We start from the raw sequence: 14,959 nt of genomic DNA, 5'->3' as shown, positions 1-14,959 counted from the left end.
TTTATAGGGGAGCTTTTTTTAGGTAAATAAAGTCATAGCACTGGTATAAGCCTGTAGTTTGTCACGTCGTGTCTTATTCTGTGAACATGACAGATACACAAACACACTTTCTCTCATGAGATTTCTGTATTCATGTGGACTTGGCTTGGTTTACCTGTTTTGAATCTTCCATGTTGTGGCATTGATTGCTTACTGGCAGGCACTGTCACATCTGCTCCTATTTAAACAGATATGCAGATGTAGGTGCATTGGAGGGTAAATTATCAATAGGCACAGCCACCATTGTAGTTGATATTAGTAATGATACAATGGTTTCTGTCACAGAACACATAAAAAGTCCTTCCCTGGAAACTGTCAGTCACAGACAGCCTGGTCCAAACCACTGTTATTCAGCTACATGCACACAGCTTGAAACCTGGCACATTAGGCTGTCACGTCATCCCACAAATCTCACAAACATACACTTGGCTCACTGCCTACAGAGCCTGGTCACAGAAATTTGATAAGGTTTGATTAAAGATGATGGATTGGTAAACCGGCTCATGTTACAAGATCAGCTTCTCCTATCTCAAAGCAGCTTCTTTACCATTATATAGTGGTTCATTTTACCACTATATATTTTACCTTTAAAATTTCACCACTTCTGTGTTTTGGGCTGTTTTGGGACCACCTGTCTTTCCTGATGGTGAACATTACTTTTTGTAGTTTTTCTTTTTTTTTAAGATGCAGCAGCATTTTAGAAAAAAATGCATGTTTCAATCTACTCAAAAAGAAAGCTGAGAATATAAATCATATTTAAGGGACTACTAATTAATATCTGACGCAAGAATATGGTGGTTTCAAAAGCAGCTTGTTTTTTTTTCTAGGTGTTTTATCATAGTAAAATTGTGCATAGTGTTTTTGATAAAATGAAGAAGTCCTGCAGGACCGATATTACAAAATACATTCTTTTATTCATTCATCAATGTAAATACACAAAACAAATCAAAGTATTCACATGAACAATATTCAGTGGGACATACATCTCAACACCATTTACATACCATTTACACAAAGTATTTGGGACGTTAATGTTCTCTGTGTCAGGAACTAACCTTTCGATGGATCCGGTTCGTAACATCAGTCAAAGCTATCTATACCTCTTCCCCGCTTTTCTACACGCACAGCTCTATCCAGCTGTGCTGGTTTCATCCAACTGTATTCTCTCTCACCTAGATCATTTAGCTGTAGCATTAAGGTTTCATATGTTATTATATGTACATGATATACATCGATTCTTAAATACATTTTCATTGTTTCCCATCTATTTACAATATAAGAGCTTATTGATATTTTAAATGGTTACAAAATGGATGATGCTGTAAAACATAAGAAGGGCAAATTTGAGATTATACTGTAGATGTTGATATGAGTGGTTGTTCAATAGCTTTAAAAGCAGTACAACATAATCCTCACACAATATTTCATGAGAAGAAAAATATGCAGCCGTGTTTGAAAGACAGAAAAATAAACAGGGCTGCGTGCCATCAACAGAATTCAAACTGCAATTCCCCTTGAAAACATCAGGGTCATGAAGCATTTTTTTGTCTCTCTAATCAATCTCCACTCCTACTGGCTTTGTAAGTGGAAAAAAATTGCAATTGCATTCTTGAAATCCCTGCATATGTGATTGGAAAAGCAGAACCATTCTCAGTCTGCTATCAGAACCACTAAGTCTGCAGCAGAGCGGTACCTCAGTGCAAACTCTCAACCCACACACTTGTATCGCAATAGATTACAGCTGTATCTGTCAGATCAAACGAGCTTTCCACGATGAACACAATACTTTATCTCTCCTCTTGCAGGCTAAAAAAGGAGCCCCACATGAAACTCATCTTATCAATGTTAGTGTTCTTTCATTCTTTGGTTTAAGAGTATGAGGCGCCACATATAAGCAATTAATTCTTCATATAACTCGATGGGTATTTGTGGCGCCTGGTCTTTGTTAAATGCTTTCTGTAGCTGAATTCTTCAACATAAACAACATGAAGAGTGAGATACTGACATCTGACAGCATAACATGGCATAACTGACATCCAGTAATGAAAGACAGATATTGCATGTCAAATCATTTAAACAAATGGACTTCAGAGTCTGGTAAAGTATGGAAAGTATGGCTTGTCTGTAATATAGTATGTGGGAGCGGCATGAAAGACTGCCATAGCCCATGCCTATCTCTGCATCTACTGGCTATCTTAGTGGCTCCCTGAATGTCATATGAATCTGTAATAAAGACAGCACAAGCTAGTCTTTCAAAGCTGTGAGGTGTATAAGTGCATGGGTGTGTATGTGTGTGTGTGTGTGTGTGTGAGGATGTGTGTCTGTACGTGGGTGCAGGGATGGACCACTCACAGCAAACACATTAAAGCATTCCCATTTGCTCTCCACTTGCCGAACATCGAGCTTGAACCCACACAGTCTGCTCTGTCTCTTGTTAGTCTCTGTCTTTTCCTTCAGCCACAACCCATCCTTTACACAAAAAAAAAAAGAAACAAAACTTTCCCTGGCAGATGGAGACAGAGGCCCCGACAACAGCTGCCTCCGCTTCAGATCTTCTGGCATATGTGGAGTCTGGACTTGGACGAGGAGGTGGCGTCTTTCCACACCTTGCAGGAGAGGCCCTTGGCGCAGTCGCAGCGCTGGAAGATTTCCAAGCCGTGAGAGCCTTTCTTCCTCTGCTTGGTGCACACCTCTCCCTGCCTCAGCACCGGTTTGCAGATTTTGGTCCAGAAATGGCGGGCGCAGCAGTAGCCCTCTGCGCAGTCAGATGATCGCAGGCAGGGGTCACCCTCATGCCCTGAGAGGAGAAGACAAGAAACACTAATCATCAGAACTAACGAACAATAAACTGCATCTGAAGCTGGCATATGTGCAGCTGGACAAACAGAAACAAATGCTTCATCAGAAACATAAAAGACCTTAAAAGACCTGAAAGAAACTGTAAACCATCCAGCTGAGTTTGCTGTATAGTGTTTAAATTAAAAAAAAACTTGCACAGTGACTGTTCATTAGGCTGTTATGTCTTCCATGTGGACACGCATATGAAACCCTTTCTTCACGTTTCAATTCAGAGTATGTGGCCATGTCGAAACACAGAAAGCTTTCAACATAAATCACACAAACAATCTAATTATTCTGTATATTAACCATATCATCCAATCTGCTTGAGCCTGATATTGTTGGCAGGAGGTTAGAATTTCTGCTACGAATGTATAATTAGCACAATTTAGTCAGGAAGGGTTGCTGTGAAGCCCTTTCACGTGTGCATTTCACATCTTGCCAGAGCCGTCATCCTGTACTCCTGACAAAACCACACTTTGCTGAGCTCAGTATGAAATTCTAACCATCAGTGTGACGGACTGTTAAGCCTGATTGTTTCTTCATTGCTTTAACATAGCAAATTTTCTGGGTGGATTTCTCTGGAGCAGACCGGCCATTATAATGTAATAATATTTAAGGAGAGGCACAAATAAAAGCAAATGGTCTCATTTATAGCAGCTTTTAAGTAGCCCTCTTATTTTCACATTGTCTGTAGCAGTGCAGCCTGCTGTCTTGAGGGTGCATTCGGAGTTGAGTAATTTAAGTGTCTCATTAAACATATTATTTTATGATACGGGCCCCTACATTAACCTAAATCAGGTGACATGAACGCTAAGCAGGGGGCTCGGTGAGTTATGAGCTACTACTGTGCCAAACCTGCATTCTGTGGTTTTCACTTGTGTATCACACAATGTGCGCTGTCAGTGAAAGTGTTTGCATGGCTTTATGATGTAGGTGCAGAAACAGCAAAGGCATTGTGGTTTTTTTCCCCCCCCATGCTGTGATTTGGACTCACAGGCACTGACACATGAGCAGAGGGGCAATTATCAACATAGTTTGTGGACTGGCACAGAGAGGTGGAGTGAACAACAGGAAGATTCAGACCAGGTTCGAGGAGGGTGTCCGCAAAAAGACACTAATGATAGTGTTAACATCATTTGCAGTCCAGTCCTTACCTTTGAGAGAATGCTTAGCGTGCGTCTTCCCAGTCTTCTTCCAGCTGTGGTCTTTGCTGGAGAGTTTGTTGTGTTGTTCTAACGCTGAGATGTGAGGTGAGAGCACACTCTCAGAGATGGGCACACAAATATCTGCAGGCAGAGAGAGACGTCAGAGTTATGAAGGTCATGAAATTATCACCAATTACTCTGTCGAAAAACAGACTCTGGCTTATTAAAAGATCACTTCAAATCCTGAAGAACTTTTTAAGCTGAAGGGTAAAAGCAGATATGAAGGCAGACCTTCCTTTCTGTGCACATTCAGGCTTAGAGAATTGTCGTCGTACTACCCGTTATTATTATTGCAGTTAGTACCACTGATAAGATCTTTGACTGGGCTCCACACACATTTAAACTGCTCGTACTGAAACAACATGCACCCACTGATTCCTAACCTCTGGCCCTCAGTTTAATACAATTCAACTATGGTTCTGTCTGAGAGCATGTGTTCAACATTATTTAAATGTATCTCTATCACTAAGACTTTGGGCTAGGTACTGTTTGTTCAGTGACCTAGAACAGAATATTAAAATAAGGCAAGTAATCAAACTTCTGAATCAGGCCCTGCAGTTGTGTTTTAAATACGCTGAAATTGTGTGCATACGTACAGTTACTGCAGCGGTTCCCTGGGCAGCACATGGCATCTCGATGGCAGCGCTTCTTCCTCCTGCGGCAGGTCAGGCAGCGAGAGGGGGCCTGTTGGGGGCTGTGGCAGTAGCTGCCCACGCTGCACTCCTTGTCATTGCTGCATGGATACACCTGCTGGGAAAATACATGCATTTACTCATTAGAGAGCTCTCACTAACAGTAAAGTGGTTAAAGTGCATGGTTTTATTGGCAGCAGACTGTACGGTGCCTGGTGTATCATATGTATGAGAGCTGGTGTTTGTAATGCATTTCACACAGCTACAGTTTGTCAGTAAGTAAGCACTGAAGTGCAATGTTGATGCAAGTGTGGTTGCAGCTGCACCACTCACGTTCTTTCTTCTTTAAGCATGAAGTGCAATTGAGTTTTGTTTAATTTTTGTGGTTTTTGTAGTTTTTTGTTTTTTTTTTCCCCAAAGCTCGACTACCCCCTGTAATTGAATAAACAGTACACGTTCTCTTTGCAACAGGATTCTGATATATTTGGTATAAAACAATGTGAAGCACATGGTCATGTAGCTGTGGTGTAAATGTAACAGATTTCCATTATTAATTACATCTGCTGGGTCACTTTGATTCAGAATGGCACACACAAAGATGTCATAGCCTGGCTGGTGGACACATCTATTCTCTCAGCCACACTGTGATCCTGTCAAACTCCATCCAAACATCCGAAGTCATAAAGCTGTCTTTCTTTTTATTGGGCAATGAAACATCTTGAGATGGTAAAATAATCTGTTGTCTCCTCCCATTTGTTTTTTTATTCAACAGGACATGTAATTTATTGTGGTGACTTTGTGTCTCCCACATATCATCATCATCCACCAAACGTCTACCAAATGATCACAGAGGGCATCGCCGCTTACACAACACTGCAATACTGTGCAATAACTGTATCTCTTCTGTTCCACACAGCACAGCTGGAGCATGTATTCCAACTGAACTCTAACGGAGTTCTTGTGAGACCAGTCCTCCCAATCCGCACCAGGGTGACCTGTTTTTTTATTGGACCAAATATACAAAAGAGATTCCGACAGGTGAATCAAATGATCTTTTCCTAGACAATTTGTTCCATTTTTTACACTCAATGCAGATCAGTGTCACAGGAGATCAATAAAAGCTGCTTTATGAAGAGGAAGTGTTGAAGTCCAGATCCTCAATGGCTTCCCAAGGCTTTCCATATATAACTCAACTTTTTATGATATGAAAACTTAAGTTATATCCACAATTCCATTTCAGTTCTGGATTTGTGTCCATGCTGACCGGGAGTACTAGGGGATTTAGCTGAATCAGGTCTATTTGGTTACTTTTCAGCTGCACTTTGATCGGAATGATGTTTTAACCTTGCGCTATCTAAAGAAACAATGCCTCTAATAAAAGCCATTTACCTTTATTGTGTTAACTGGCTTAAGCTGTACTGTAACAGCAAAGAAATAAAACCTCAGTAAATGATCCCAAGCCTAGCTGCATGGCTGTAACCACTGGAGGTAAACGGAGAAATATGTTGGTTGTTTGTTTTGGGTGAAATACCGGCAGGCTGCGGCCCCTCTGAGCCTAGTTTTAGTGGACAAACATGTTGTAGGGATTAACTTGTCTGTCACTCGTGTGGTCATTTTTCCCCCTAAGGCCAAACAATAGCGCTAGTACACTTTCCAAAATCAAGAAAAAACACTTCTCTCAAAGTGTTCAGAGGCCTAATGAGTCTACAGACATAACTGAAGGGTAATTTTAGTAGCCAATCATACTCCGTCACAGTTAATTTAGCTCTGTTTTTGCTTTAGTATTTTGTGTTTTTGCACTGAAAGGTTGAGACATATTACTATGTGGGCCAGTAAAGCACACAGGGGACCTTTAGGTCTGTTCCAGAAGTGGCCTGAAATGACCACATGACCGCTGGAAGAAAAACCACCACCTCAACAAACATCAACCATCCATAACTGTGGAACTCACAATTATAACCGAACTGTTTTTCCATAACAAGTACACCAACGGGATGTTTTACTGGAACCGCTGTCTTGATATAATTCCTTACACATGCACATCCTATTGCTGATAGACTTGGAGCAGGAGCAAAGGAGTTTGGCATAAACTGTATCACAAATCAAATGAACTTCCTAGACAAATGGTATAATGTCACGAATTTGCACTGCACTGGTCGAGAGAGAAACAGGACGTTTTGAGCAGCTGCAGGAAAGACTCGGGTCCACATCTGCCGGGAGAGAGGGCACTGTGTTTCTCCCATTACTGAACATTGTTATCTTATTATAAGCCGCTAAGTTTTCAGACGTTCACACCTTATCATACACGCAGAGAAATAAACAGCATAAATTATCCTGTCTGACATTGGAACAACATGTTTGGATGGCACACCACCGCCGGCACCACATCCACATTGAGCTGGCACTGCACTGACAGATCTGATTTAATGTGGCTTACCACTGACAAACACGTAACAGTCAACATGTGAGCGGACATGAAAGAGCTTTAAATCAGAGTAAAATCATTATAGCCACAATAAATAACAAACCCCACTCAAGGTATAAAGGTCAGCAGAGATGGGGAGGGAAGGGGGGGGGGGCTGCCAATGCCCAACAGAACAGGCATCATTCCAAACATGAATGTACACCACATGTTTAAATCAGCTATCAACAATATTAATATTTCAGCACATTAGAAGTTGTTACTCATGTGCTTGAGCTTCAAAAAAATGAACAAGATTAGACTTGCTGGACGGCTGCCACGCTGACTTTCTCAGGCTGGAAACACATGGAGGTAATGACACAGCCGTAGAAAAATGAGCAGAAATATTAAAGTGAGTGCTCATCCATCATTATGACAGATTCCCATAATGCAAATGCCTAACATGTTGATGAAAGTAACAAAGCCCTGATGTTTTATGGATTTCTTAATTACCACTGGGTTAAGAACTGTCAGAATATTCAAAGGATTTTATTTCAACATTATGAGGGGAAGCAGCGAAGCCTTGGTCTCATCAGCCATTACAAAAAAAAAACATTTCCTGTGCTTCTAAAGCTCATTATTGAGAACAGTGATGTGAAACAACAACTGTGGGTTTTTGTACCTTTTTTTGTGTGTCTGTTCAGCAGCATTGTTATTAGCCAAACACTGTTTCTGCAATAGTGACGAGCGATAGTTGTCGTCGGCTTGTCCTGCACGCTTGCAGTGTCTCTCCACACTCACAGTGTGTCTCTCTGGGAGTTGGAAGTCACACCGAGCCAATCCCATAACAACCGAGATCAAACTTAACAGCCCATCAGTGGCCAAGCAGTCATCAGTCACTGTCCAATGCGCCAAATGTCAGCTTCAACACTGAGCATAGAAAGTCCCTGCAAAAGCATGGGAGGAGTCAAGAGCAGGAAGTGTTAGTGTAGAGGGCGCACTCATCATGGCCTTGTGTGCTTGCGGGACACACTTTGCGTGAGCAGATTCTGTAGGCTGTATCCTGCTCCCAATGCTGTTCTATGTGCCCTATAATAATAAACGCCATCATCCTGTGGTCAAGTGAGGAAATCAACCCATCATCACCAGGAAACTGTAATATGATGTTGATATTTCCTATACTTGAAAACAACCAGTGTGCAAAGTATCAGTCCTGCGTGTTGATGGGGCTGGGGTTTATCAGTATGATATATGAGGGCAGAAGGATTTTCTGTAAAATGTGTCTAACGTTATAAATGGCATGTTTTGGTTTTGACTGCCTGTGTTGTTAAAGCCTGACCTCAGTGACACGTGAAAACAAGTCAGAAATTATGTTCACAGTGTTCATGATGCATTTAACTAAAAGGACATGACGACTCCTGGCTAAAGGTCTGTAGTGTGGTTAGGGCCAACATCCACCCCTCTGACCTCCTTCTAGACGCAGCTATGTGTCCTCTGATCAGATGACATCAGGCCATACATATGTCAGCCATCCATACTGGCCATCCAGAGTAACCATGAGTCAAATCAGGATGTAGTAATTGAACAACTGTTGTGTGTATTTTGATGTGTTGGAAGAATTCTTAATGGCCTGACTAAATGACTGTATGATCATTTTGGGAATAAATGACACTCAAACTGTTATGATCTTTTAACTCAATGTCCACTTAAAAGCTTTGATCAAGGTATGGTTTTTAAGATTTAGGAAGGAACTCTTATGCTTGGCTGTGGTTTTGTGTTTCTATGTAAACGGTCCCACCGCAGTGCACTGTTCGTGTAATCACAGCTGAAAAAGGAATATGCTGGAAATATGGACCAAAGAGCCGCTCAGGAAAGTGCAGCTGGAGTTTTTTTTCCCCCTCTGACAAGAAAAATGTGCTGTTCTTTAAATATGAAGACAAATGTGTCCAGCCACGTGCAGTAGTACTTGATACTACCTGCTCTGATTCCTATCTGTCTTTCTGGCCGGCAGGTTTGGATCCATTTCGATGCATTGGACATATGCAGGGGGTAGAGGAAGAGGAATGGGGGGGCACCTCTTCCATCACGGTTCAAGCTGCAAGACAGCCCTTTGAAACCCAATGATACAAGGCTGACCTCTGAATCAAAGCTGATAATCTGGCCTTATCATGTCATGTTTTAAAATGCCTCATTTACAACTTCTGAGAGACAGGGCTTCATTTTGGATGCATCTTATTCATCTCATATCTTTTTGTTTCTCTGTTGCTCCCTTATTTTTCCCTAGACTGCCTTTGCACATAAAAGCATTGCCTTGGATCCTGCACAGGAAGTGGGTTAAGAACTGTGTACTCTGCAGCCTCTCTTGGTATGCTGGTGAGACGATAAAGGAAGAGACAGACGCAGAACCATAAGGGAAGCCCCCGGCCCTGTCTCGTGTTGCTCTCGTGCTGGTAAATCGCTGTGGCTTTGAAGAGGAACCTTAAATGTGCGGGAACAACAATCTACAAGGGATTTACTGCAGGATACACACAGCTTTGAACCCTCTCCTCTCGACTTTAGATCCCCTATTTACCTCTGCACTGTCATTCCAAAGTGGTGATATAATTCTATGGAAGTGCCTTGTAATGCATAAAAATAACAGAACGAATATCTCTACTACTGAGTTTCAATCTGAGGGATTTAAAAAAAAACAGAATAGATACTGAACAACAGCAACAAAAAGAAACTTCAACAAGTGGCCTGATGCTGCACTCCAACCAGCATAAAATCCCTGCAGTGTTCTCTGCAGAATGAATCCATACAGATGCTCACATCTGTATGGATTCATTCTATACATTCCTGTTTACTAATGATACTGATAATGATTATAATATCGTTTTCTGTCATTTACATGACTGTAGCATCCAGTCAGTCGAAATGATGTATTTCACTGTGTAATTTGAATGACTTGTAAACCTTATTCCTCAATAGAACCCATAATCTGGCCTAATAAATCCCAGGGCAGAACTGCTGTCTTCTGCATATGGCAAAGATCACCTTTATGAACCATGACAGTAGTGAAGGCTGTCTTTCTCATGTAGCTATCTGTCCCATCAAAACCATTTTCACATAGTCCCTACAGCTTGTAAAAGCAATTAAATAAAGCATTTCTTACATTATGGACTTCCACAGACACATGTCTGAGGAGAAGGAAAAACATGATGCGGCTGCTTAAAAGGAGAAACCGATGTCTAATCCCACACTCTTTTTTTTTTTTCTGTGCTGTAATTGCACATGACCTTCAGAGTTAAGGCTCGTAACCTGAAGCTGTGAATGGTGTTAATGAGTGGCAGGGGCCGTATGGAGTCAAATAAACGATGTCACTGAATAAACAAACTTTATATACCCTGAAAGCACAGACAGCCGGTATCAGATAACATAGGGATGACTGCGCACAAGTCACTCGTACATGCCTTGTCTTCAAACACAGCTTGGCGTCTTTCATCCCTGAAAACACATGTGTTTATAGACATGTCTCTTTGAGCACTAGAATCCAAAGGCTCCAAAACTAGACCTTCCTTAAGTTAAGTATACATTCGGAGTTGATCTTGCTCATTGGACACGTGGAAAGGCATTCGGTGTCTGTGCATGACTGCTCTCTTCAAAGACTATTGAGTGAAAGGAGAAAAGCTCTCGATGTAATCTAGGAGGTGTGTTGCTGTGAAAGGTGTAATCCTGTGGAATGAGAGTCTCCTCTCTCATTAACTGGTCCAATTACAGTAAAGGTGGTCTTCACATGAGGACCCAAATGGTTCCAGTTCAAGGGCCTCACAGCGCCCAAGGGACCCACAGGCTGGAAAAGCCACAGGACAGAAGACTGGAGCAGAGACTGAGCTGAGTGCTAACAAGGAGTCACACCTCTCTGTGCCTTTTCTCTCTCTTTCTCAGCTCATTAACATCACTGAACAGTCATTTTAGGTCGACGGGGTGCAGAGAGAGAAAGTCTCTGCTTTTATAGACAGAGGTGGCTTGTTAAAGTAATCTCTGTGTTGGATTAAATAAAGCAACTAGTTAAGGCTGACTGACCGGCAGCTGATGTTTTACAGACACGTACAGCGTGAATGCAGCCACGCTGATGGCTCCCCTGTGGGTTCAGAGGTTACAGTGGTGAGCGCTGCCTGCCCATGCTATCCATTTCTGTTGGTTCCCATCCAAGCAGCCAACAGTGCCACCCACACTGGCTGTCAAGGTTTTAGAGGTTTTGTCGGTTTTACACGAGTCAGGCTGATGTGAAAGGGGTGAGATGACAGGAAAACACTCAGCAGTCAGCCCCATCAGAGTGCCATGGAATAGTCAAACCTCCGCCCTGGACCGTGTGTGGTTAATACCTCTATTGCCAAACTTTGTCAGCTGCTACAGGAAATAAAAGCACATTAAGCTGTCACATGCCTCCTTTAACCCCAGACTTTGACCAGCACTTCTAATCTGATGGATATAACAAGCAAATTACACCCTTGTTTCCTGCTTGTCCTCGTGGAGTTGTGGGCAGTCTTTGAGGTGATGTCTCATAATTTCCTGAATATTTTTTATAAAATGTGTTAGTTTCAAGACCTATAAACAGCTGCATCACCCCTCCCCCCCACCCCCACCCACCCCCACCAAAAAAAGCCTATGGTGGTGAATTATTGAGAATCTCACTCACATAACTGGCAAGCTCACAATCACACACACCCTGAACCCTCTCTGAATTCTCCAGTGATGTGATAATCTGCCAACAATTACTCACCAATTGTAGCAACATGACAACCTGACCATAAATCTGTTTGTAGGATATCGGCACCAGGATTTCCTATAACGCTTGTGCCAAAAGAGAAATTTGAGCTGGCGCATGCCCATTTTCCAAACATCCACCCAAACCTTAATCACCAATAATTGACTCCACAAATGTGCTTTAGTGTTGTGGAACCTCTATCTAGACATTTAATATTGTAAAAATAATCTAAGGTGCTGTTGTGTACATAATAAAAATACTTTTCCCTGATGTCTTGTGAAGAGAGCATACTTGTTGTCATTGATTTATTATGCTCATAAATAACCGCTGTATGATGAGGAGCAGAAGGTCAGTGCAGCTCACTCGCTGTTGTCAGGCTGCATATGTGGCCAAGGCTGAGCGGCTATTACTTTACAACTCTGGAAAACCTCATGGCAGCCAGAGAATGCACACGTATACTCCCATCCTGCCATAAATGTTATACGCAATCTTCAGTTGGACGCATTACACCATGACATTATACTTTTCTAACAGTATGGTGGTCTCTACACACACAGATTGTTCCCCACCCCGGTCCTTTCATTCAAACCACCCAAGATTATTGCAATGGCAAAGATGTAAGAAGGCGTTCAAATTGAGGTCTGGCAGGGTAGCCTGAGGTTGGATCGCCACACTCCACAGAGGAGAGAATGTGGCTTTTCCATAATTCTTGTGTCTGAGCTGGATGCCTCTGCTCTCAGCACTGCACACTTCATATGGCTTCAACAGCGATGCAGGAAAAAAAGCAGCTAATGTAAGGAAGTGAGTAATTATCTATCTCAGAGAGCTGATGGACAACCTTTAGACAGTGATCAGATGTGGTAGTGCCATCTGCTGTTAAAAAAACGGAGGCATCAGCAGCAACTCAATTTATAATCCTACATGATTGAATTACATTAGTTTGAAAGAATTCTTCATGGTTCTTTTCAAATTAATTTAAATGCAAACATTCACCTTTAAGAAATTATTTTGTGTAATCCCTGGCTTGATAAGAATTTATTCTGTTCACAGCTTTCTGATCCCACGTTTGCTGTCAAACTGTAGTATCGTGGCACTTTGTTGAAACAGCAGGAATTGATAACTCTGAGTGATTATTAAGTGGTTGGTAAGAGTATCCCTGAGGCCCCACAGAATCTCATAATCCCAGCAAGCGTCTGGACCACTTTAATGACACTAAGACCCAGACAGAAAATTACCCCAAGTGTTAACTTTTTCTCGCATTTCTGTTGGCATTAATGATTTACTGTGGAAGTGCGCAGCACCCGACTGTGGCGTCAGGTTTGAAAGGCAATTAGGGTTTATGAGGGGTCCAATCCTCCCGATTTCCAATAACGATTCACACATGAGAGAGCTGTTTAAAAGCATGTTCCTTTTACACCACGTTACTTACTACATTTAAAAAATTACTTTGCAATACTCTTCACTCAGCAATTCGTTTGCTGGTCGTTATAAACCCCCGAATTCGCTGTGCGTAAAAGTGTAACAAACGCCCCATTTTAAAGTCTCAGAAAATGAAATAGATGAAATTACCTGAACAAGGATGTTGTGTTTTTTGGTGACCGTAGTGGAGCGGTTGGTGGCCGGTGTCGGTGCCTCTTCCAGCAGAGCAGGTTTGATGGAGTTCGCCTTTGGGCGCGTCTCTGATACCTGGGATGTTCCTGTCCTCAGTGTGGCGACGAGAAACATCACAACACAACATCTATTCCAAGCAGGGACGAGCATCCTCGGAACAATATTAAAATGTCAAAAAAAAGCAGAAGAACCTCTTCAATAACTTCAATAACTTCAAAATAAGTTTCTCAATGAGAAGTGTGCGCCCTGGCAGTGTCCATGCGCCACGCTCTCCAGACTACAGTGCGGTGATGGTGCCAAAATTGTGCTCCTGAAAATCAGATACACAAAAAAATGACTGCCATCGACACACGTTATCTGAAACACACACACACACAGAGAGAGAGAGAGCACAGTCCGGCAGGGAAACAGTGAAGACGTGGGTCTGTTAAAACGCTGATGCTCTGAGGGTCAGAAAGAAAGTTGACAGGAGGTTTCCACCGTGTCCCTGTCTGGCTGTGAGTGAGCACTTATTCCTTCAGCCGGCTGTTTTATGACCTGGGATACTTTCTTTTTATAGGATTCTAATGAGTTTGCTTCCTCCGCCCCTATTCACAACTGACAAAGAATGAAACTGATCTGTGTGCGGCACTGCTGCTTTCGCATTGTCGTCTCGACACCGGCACCAGGAGCCCCGTTGGGAAAAAGCTATAAAATTATACACTTTGTATTTTAACTGAGCGCTTGACCCTTTTTACTGCGAGGCGGTTGGGCATAGGAAATGGAAAAAAGTCAGAGTTGGGTTGTTCTAAAGAGGTTTTTTGTAAGTAAGGTGGAACTTTTTTCCATTATCACAAAAATGAATTTATGTCTGTAGGAAATTGTTACCTGTGCGTAAAATCTATAATGTGGCTGTCAGTGAAATGACGCACGGACAAAAGCAAACCAAAAGCAGGTTAGGGTTTTTATTTAACCGGCATTAAAAAAAAAAACTCAGAATTTAAAATAATCTGATAACCATTTTTTCCTCTGTGGGAAAGACATCCCTCATGATGCAAGGGATGACAATGGCGATAAGGTTGCAGGAATTATAGAGGCTCCTTTGTTTGATTCTTAGAGTCCTGCATCAGGATAAGTTATATTCATTTTGGTTAGATGATATATTTGTAAGTACAATGGACTCTTTGAGTTGGAGGCAGGTAAAACCCATGATCCTGGATGAATAATTCACTTAGCAGACAGACAAAATTCCTGCCTTCAGAGTAATTATTTTACTAATGTTTTATGACTCTAAATATCTGCACATGACTTTTCCATGTACATATTATGCTGTGATTGGTGCTGTTTAAACATTTACTGTGCGTATTTAAAAGAAAAATCTACCTACAGTGCATTAAATATGAGCCCTGATAATGGAAAATATGATGCACATATGGGAACAGCTGTGGCTGTAAAATAATCACAAAAAGCCATCTTATCAATATAAAACAAGCAGTCAGTC

The 14,959-nt window shown here is 41.8% G+C and overlaps 1 protein-coding gene across 2 annotated transcripts; it reads right to left on the bottom strand.

Moving 5' to 3' along the window:
- Positions 1 to 933: 933 nt before the first annotated feature.
- dkk2 (dickkopf WNT signaling pathway inhibitor 2) lies at positions 934 to 13,992 on the bottom strand. Of its 2 annotated transcripts, none has more exons than XM_028417001.1 (4): positions 13,438 to 13,992; positions 4,682 to 4,835; positions 4,035 to 4,166; positions 934 to 2,836 (listed from the first exon to the last, which is right to left on the bottom strand). In XM_028417001.1, the coding sequence occupies exons 1-4, from the start codon at positions 13,627 to 13,629 to the stop codon at positions 2,586 to 2,588; spliced, it is 729 nt and encodes a 242-aa protein (XP_028272802.1). In that variant the 5' UTR covers positions 13,630 to 13,992; the 3' UTR covers positions 934 to 2,585. The 2 variants fall into 2 exon arrangements, with proteins under 2 accessions (XP_028272802.1, XP_028272810.1); XM_028417009.1 differs by having other exon boundaries at positions 4,682 to 4,832.
- Between the last annotated feature and the right edge of the window lie 967 nt (positions 13,993 to 14,959).

Source organism: Parambassis ranga, chromosome 1 (genome assembly GCF_900634625.1).
Source record: "Parambassis ranga chromosome 1, fParRan2.1, whole genome shotgun sequence".
NCBI lineage: Eukaryota > Metazoa > Chordata > Actinopteri > Ambassidae > Parambassis > Parambassis ranga.
This window is presented reverse-complemented; position numbering and strand designations above follow the sequence as displayed.

Bases quoted from the DNA above. Each gene is read 5' to 3' on its own strand.
- dkk2 (XM_028417001.1), bottom strand. From the start codon at position 13,629: ATGCTCGTCCCTGCTTGGAATAGATGTTGTGTTGTGATGTTTCTCGTC. The intron at 4,836-13,437 runs GTAATTTCATCT...GTATTTTCCCAG, and splicing joins AACACAACATCCTTGTTCAG to CAGGTGTATCCATGCAGCAA. The intron at 4,167-4,681 runs GTACGTATGCAC...CTCTGCCTGCAG, and splicing joins AGGGAACCGCTGCAGTAACT to ATATTTGTGTGCCCATCTCT.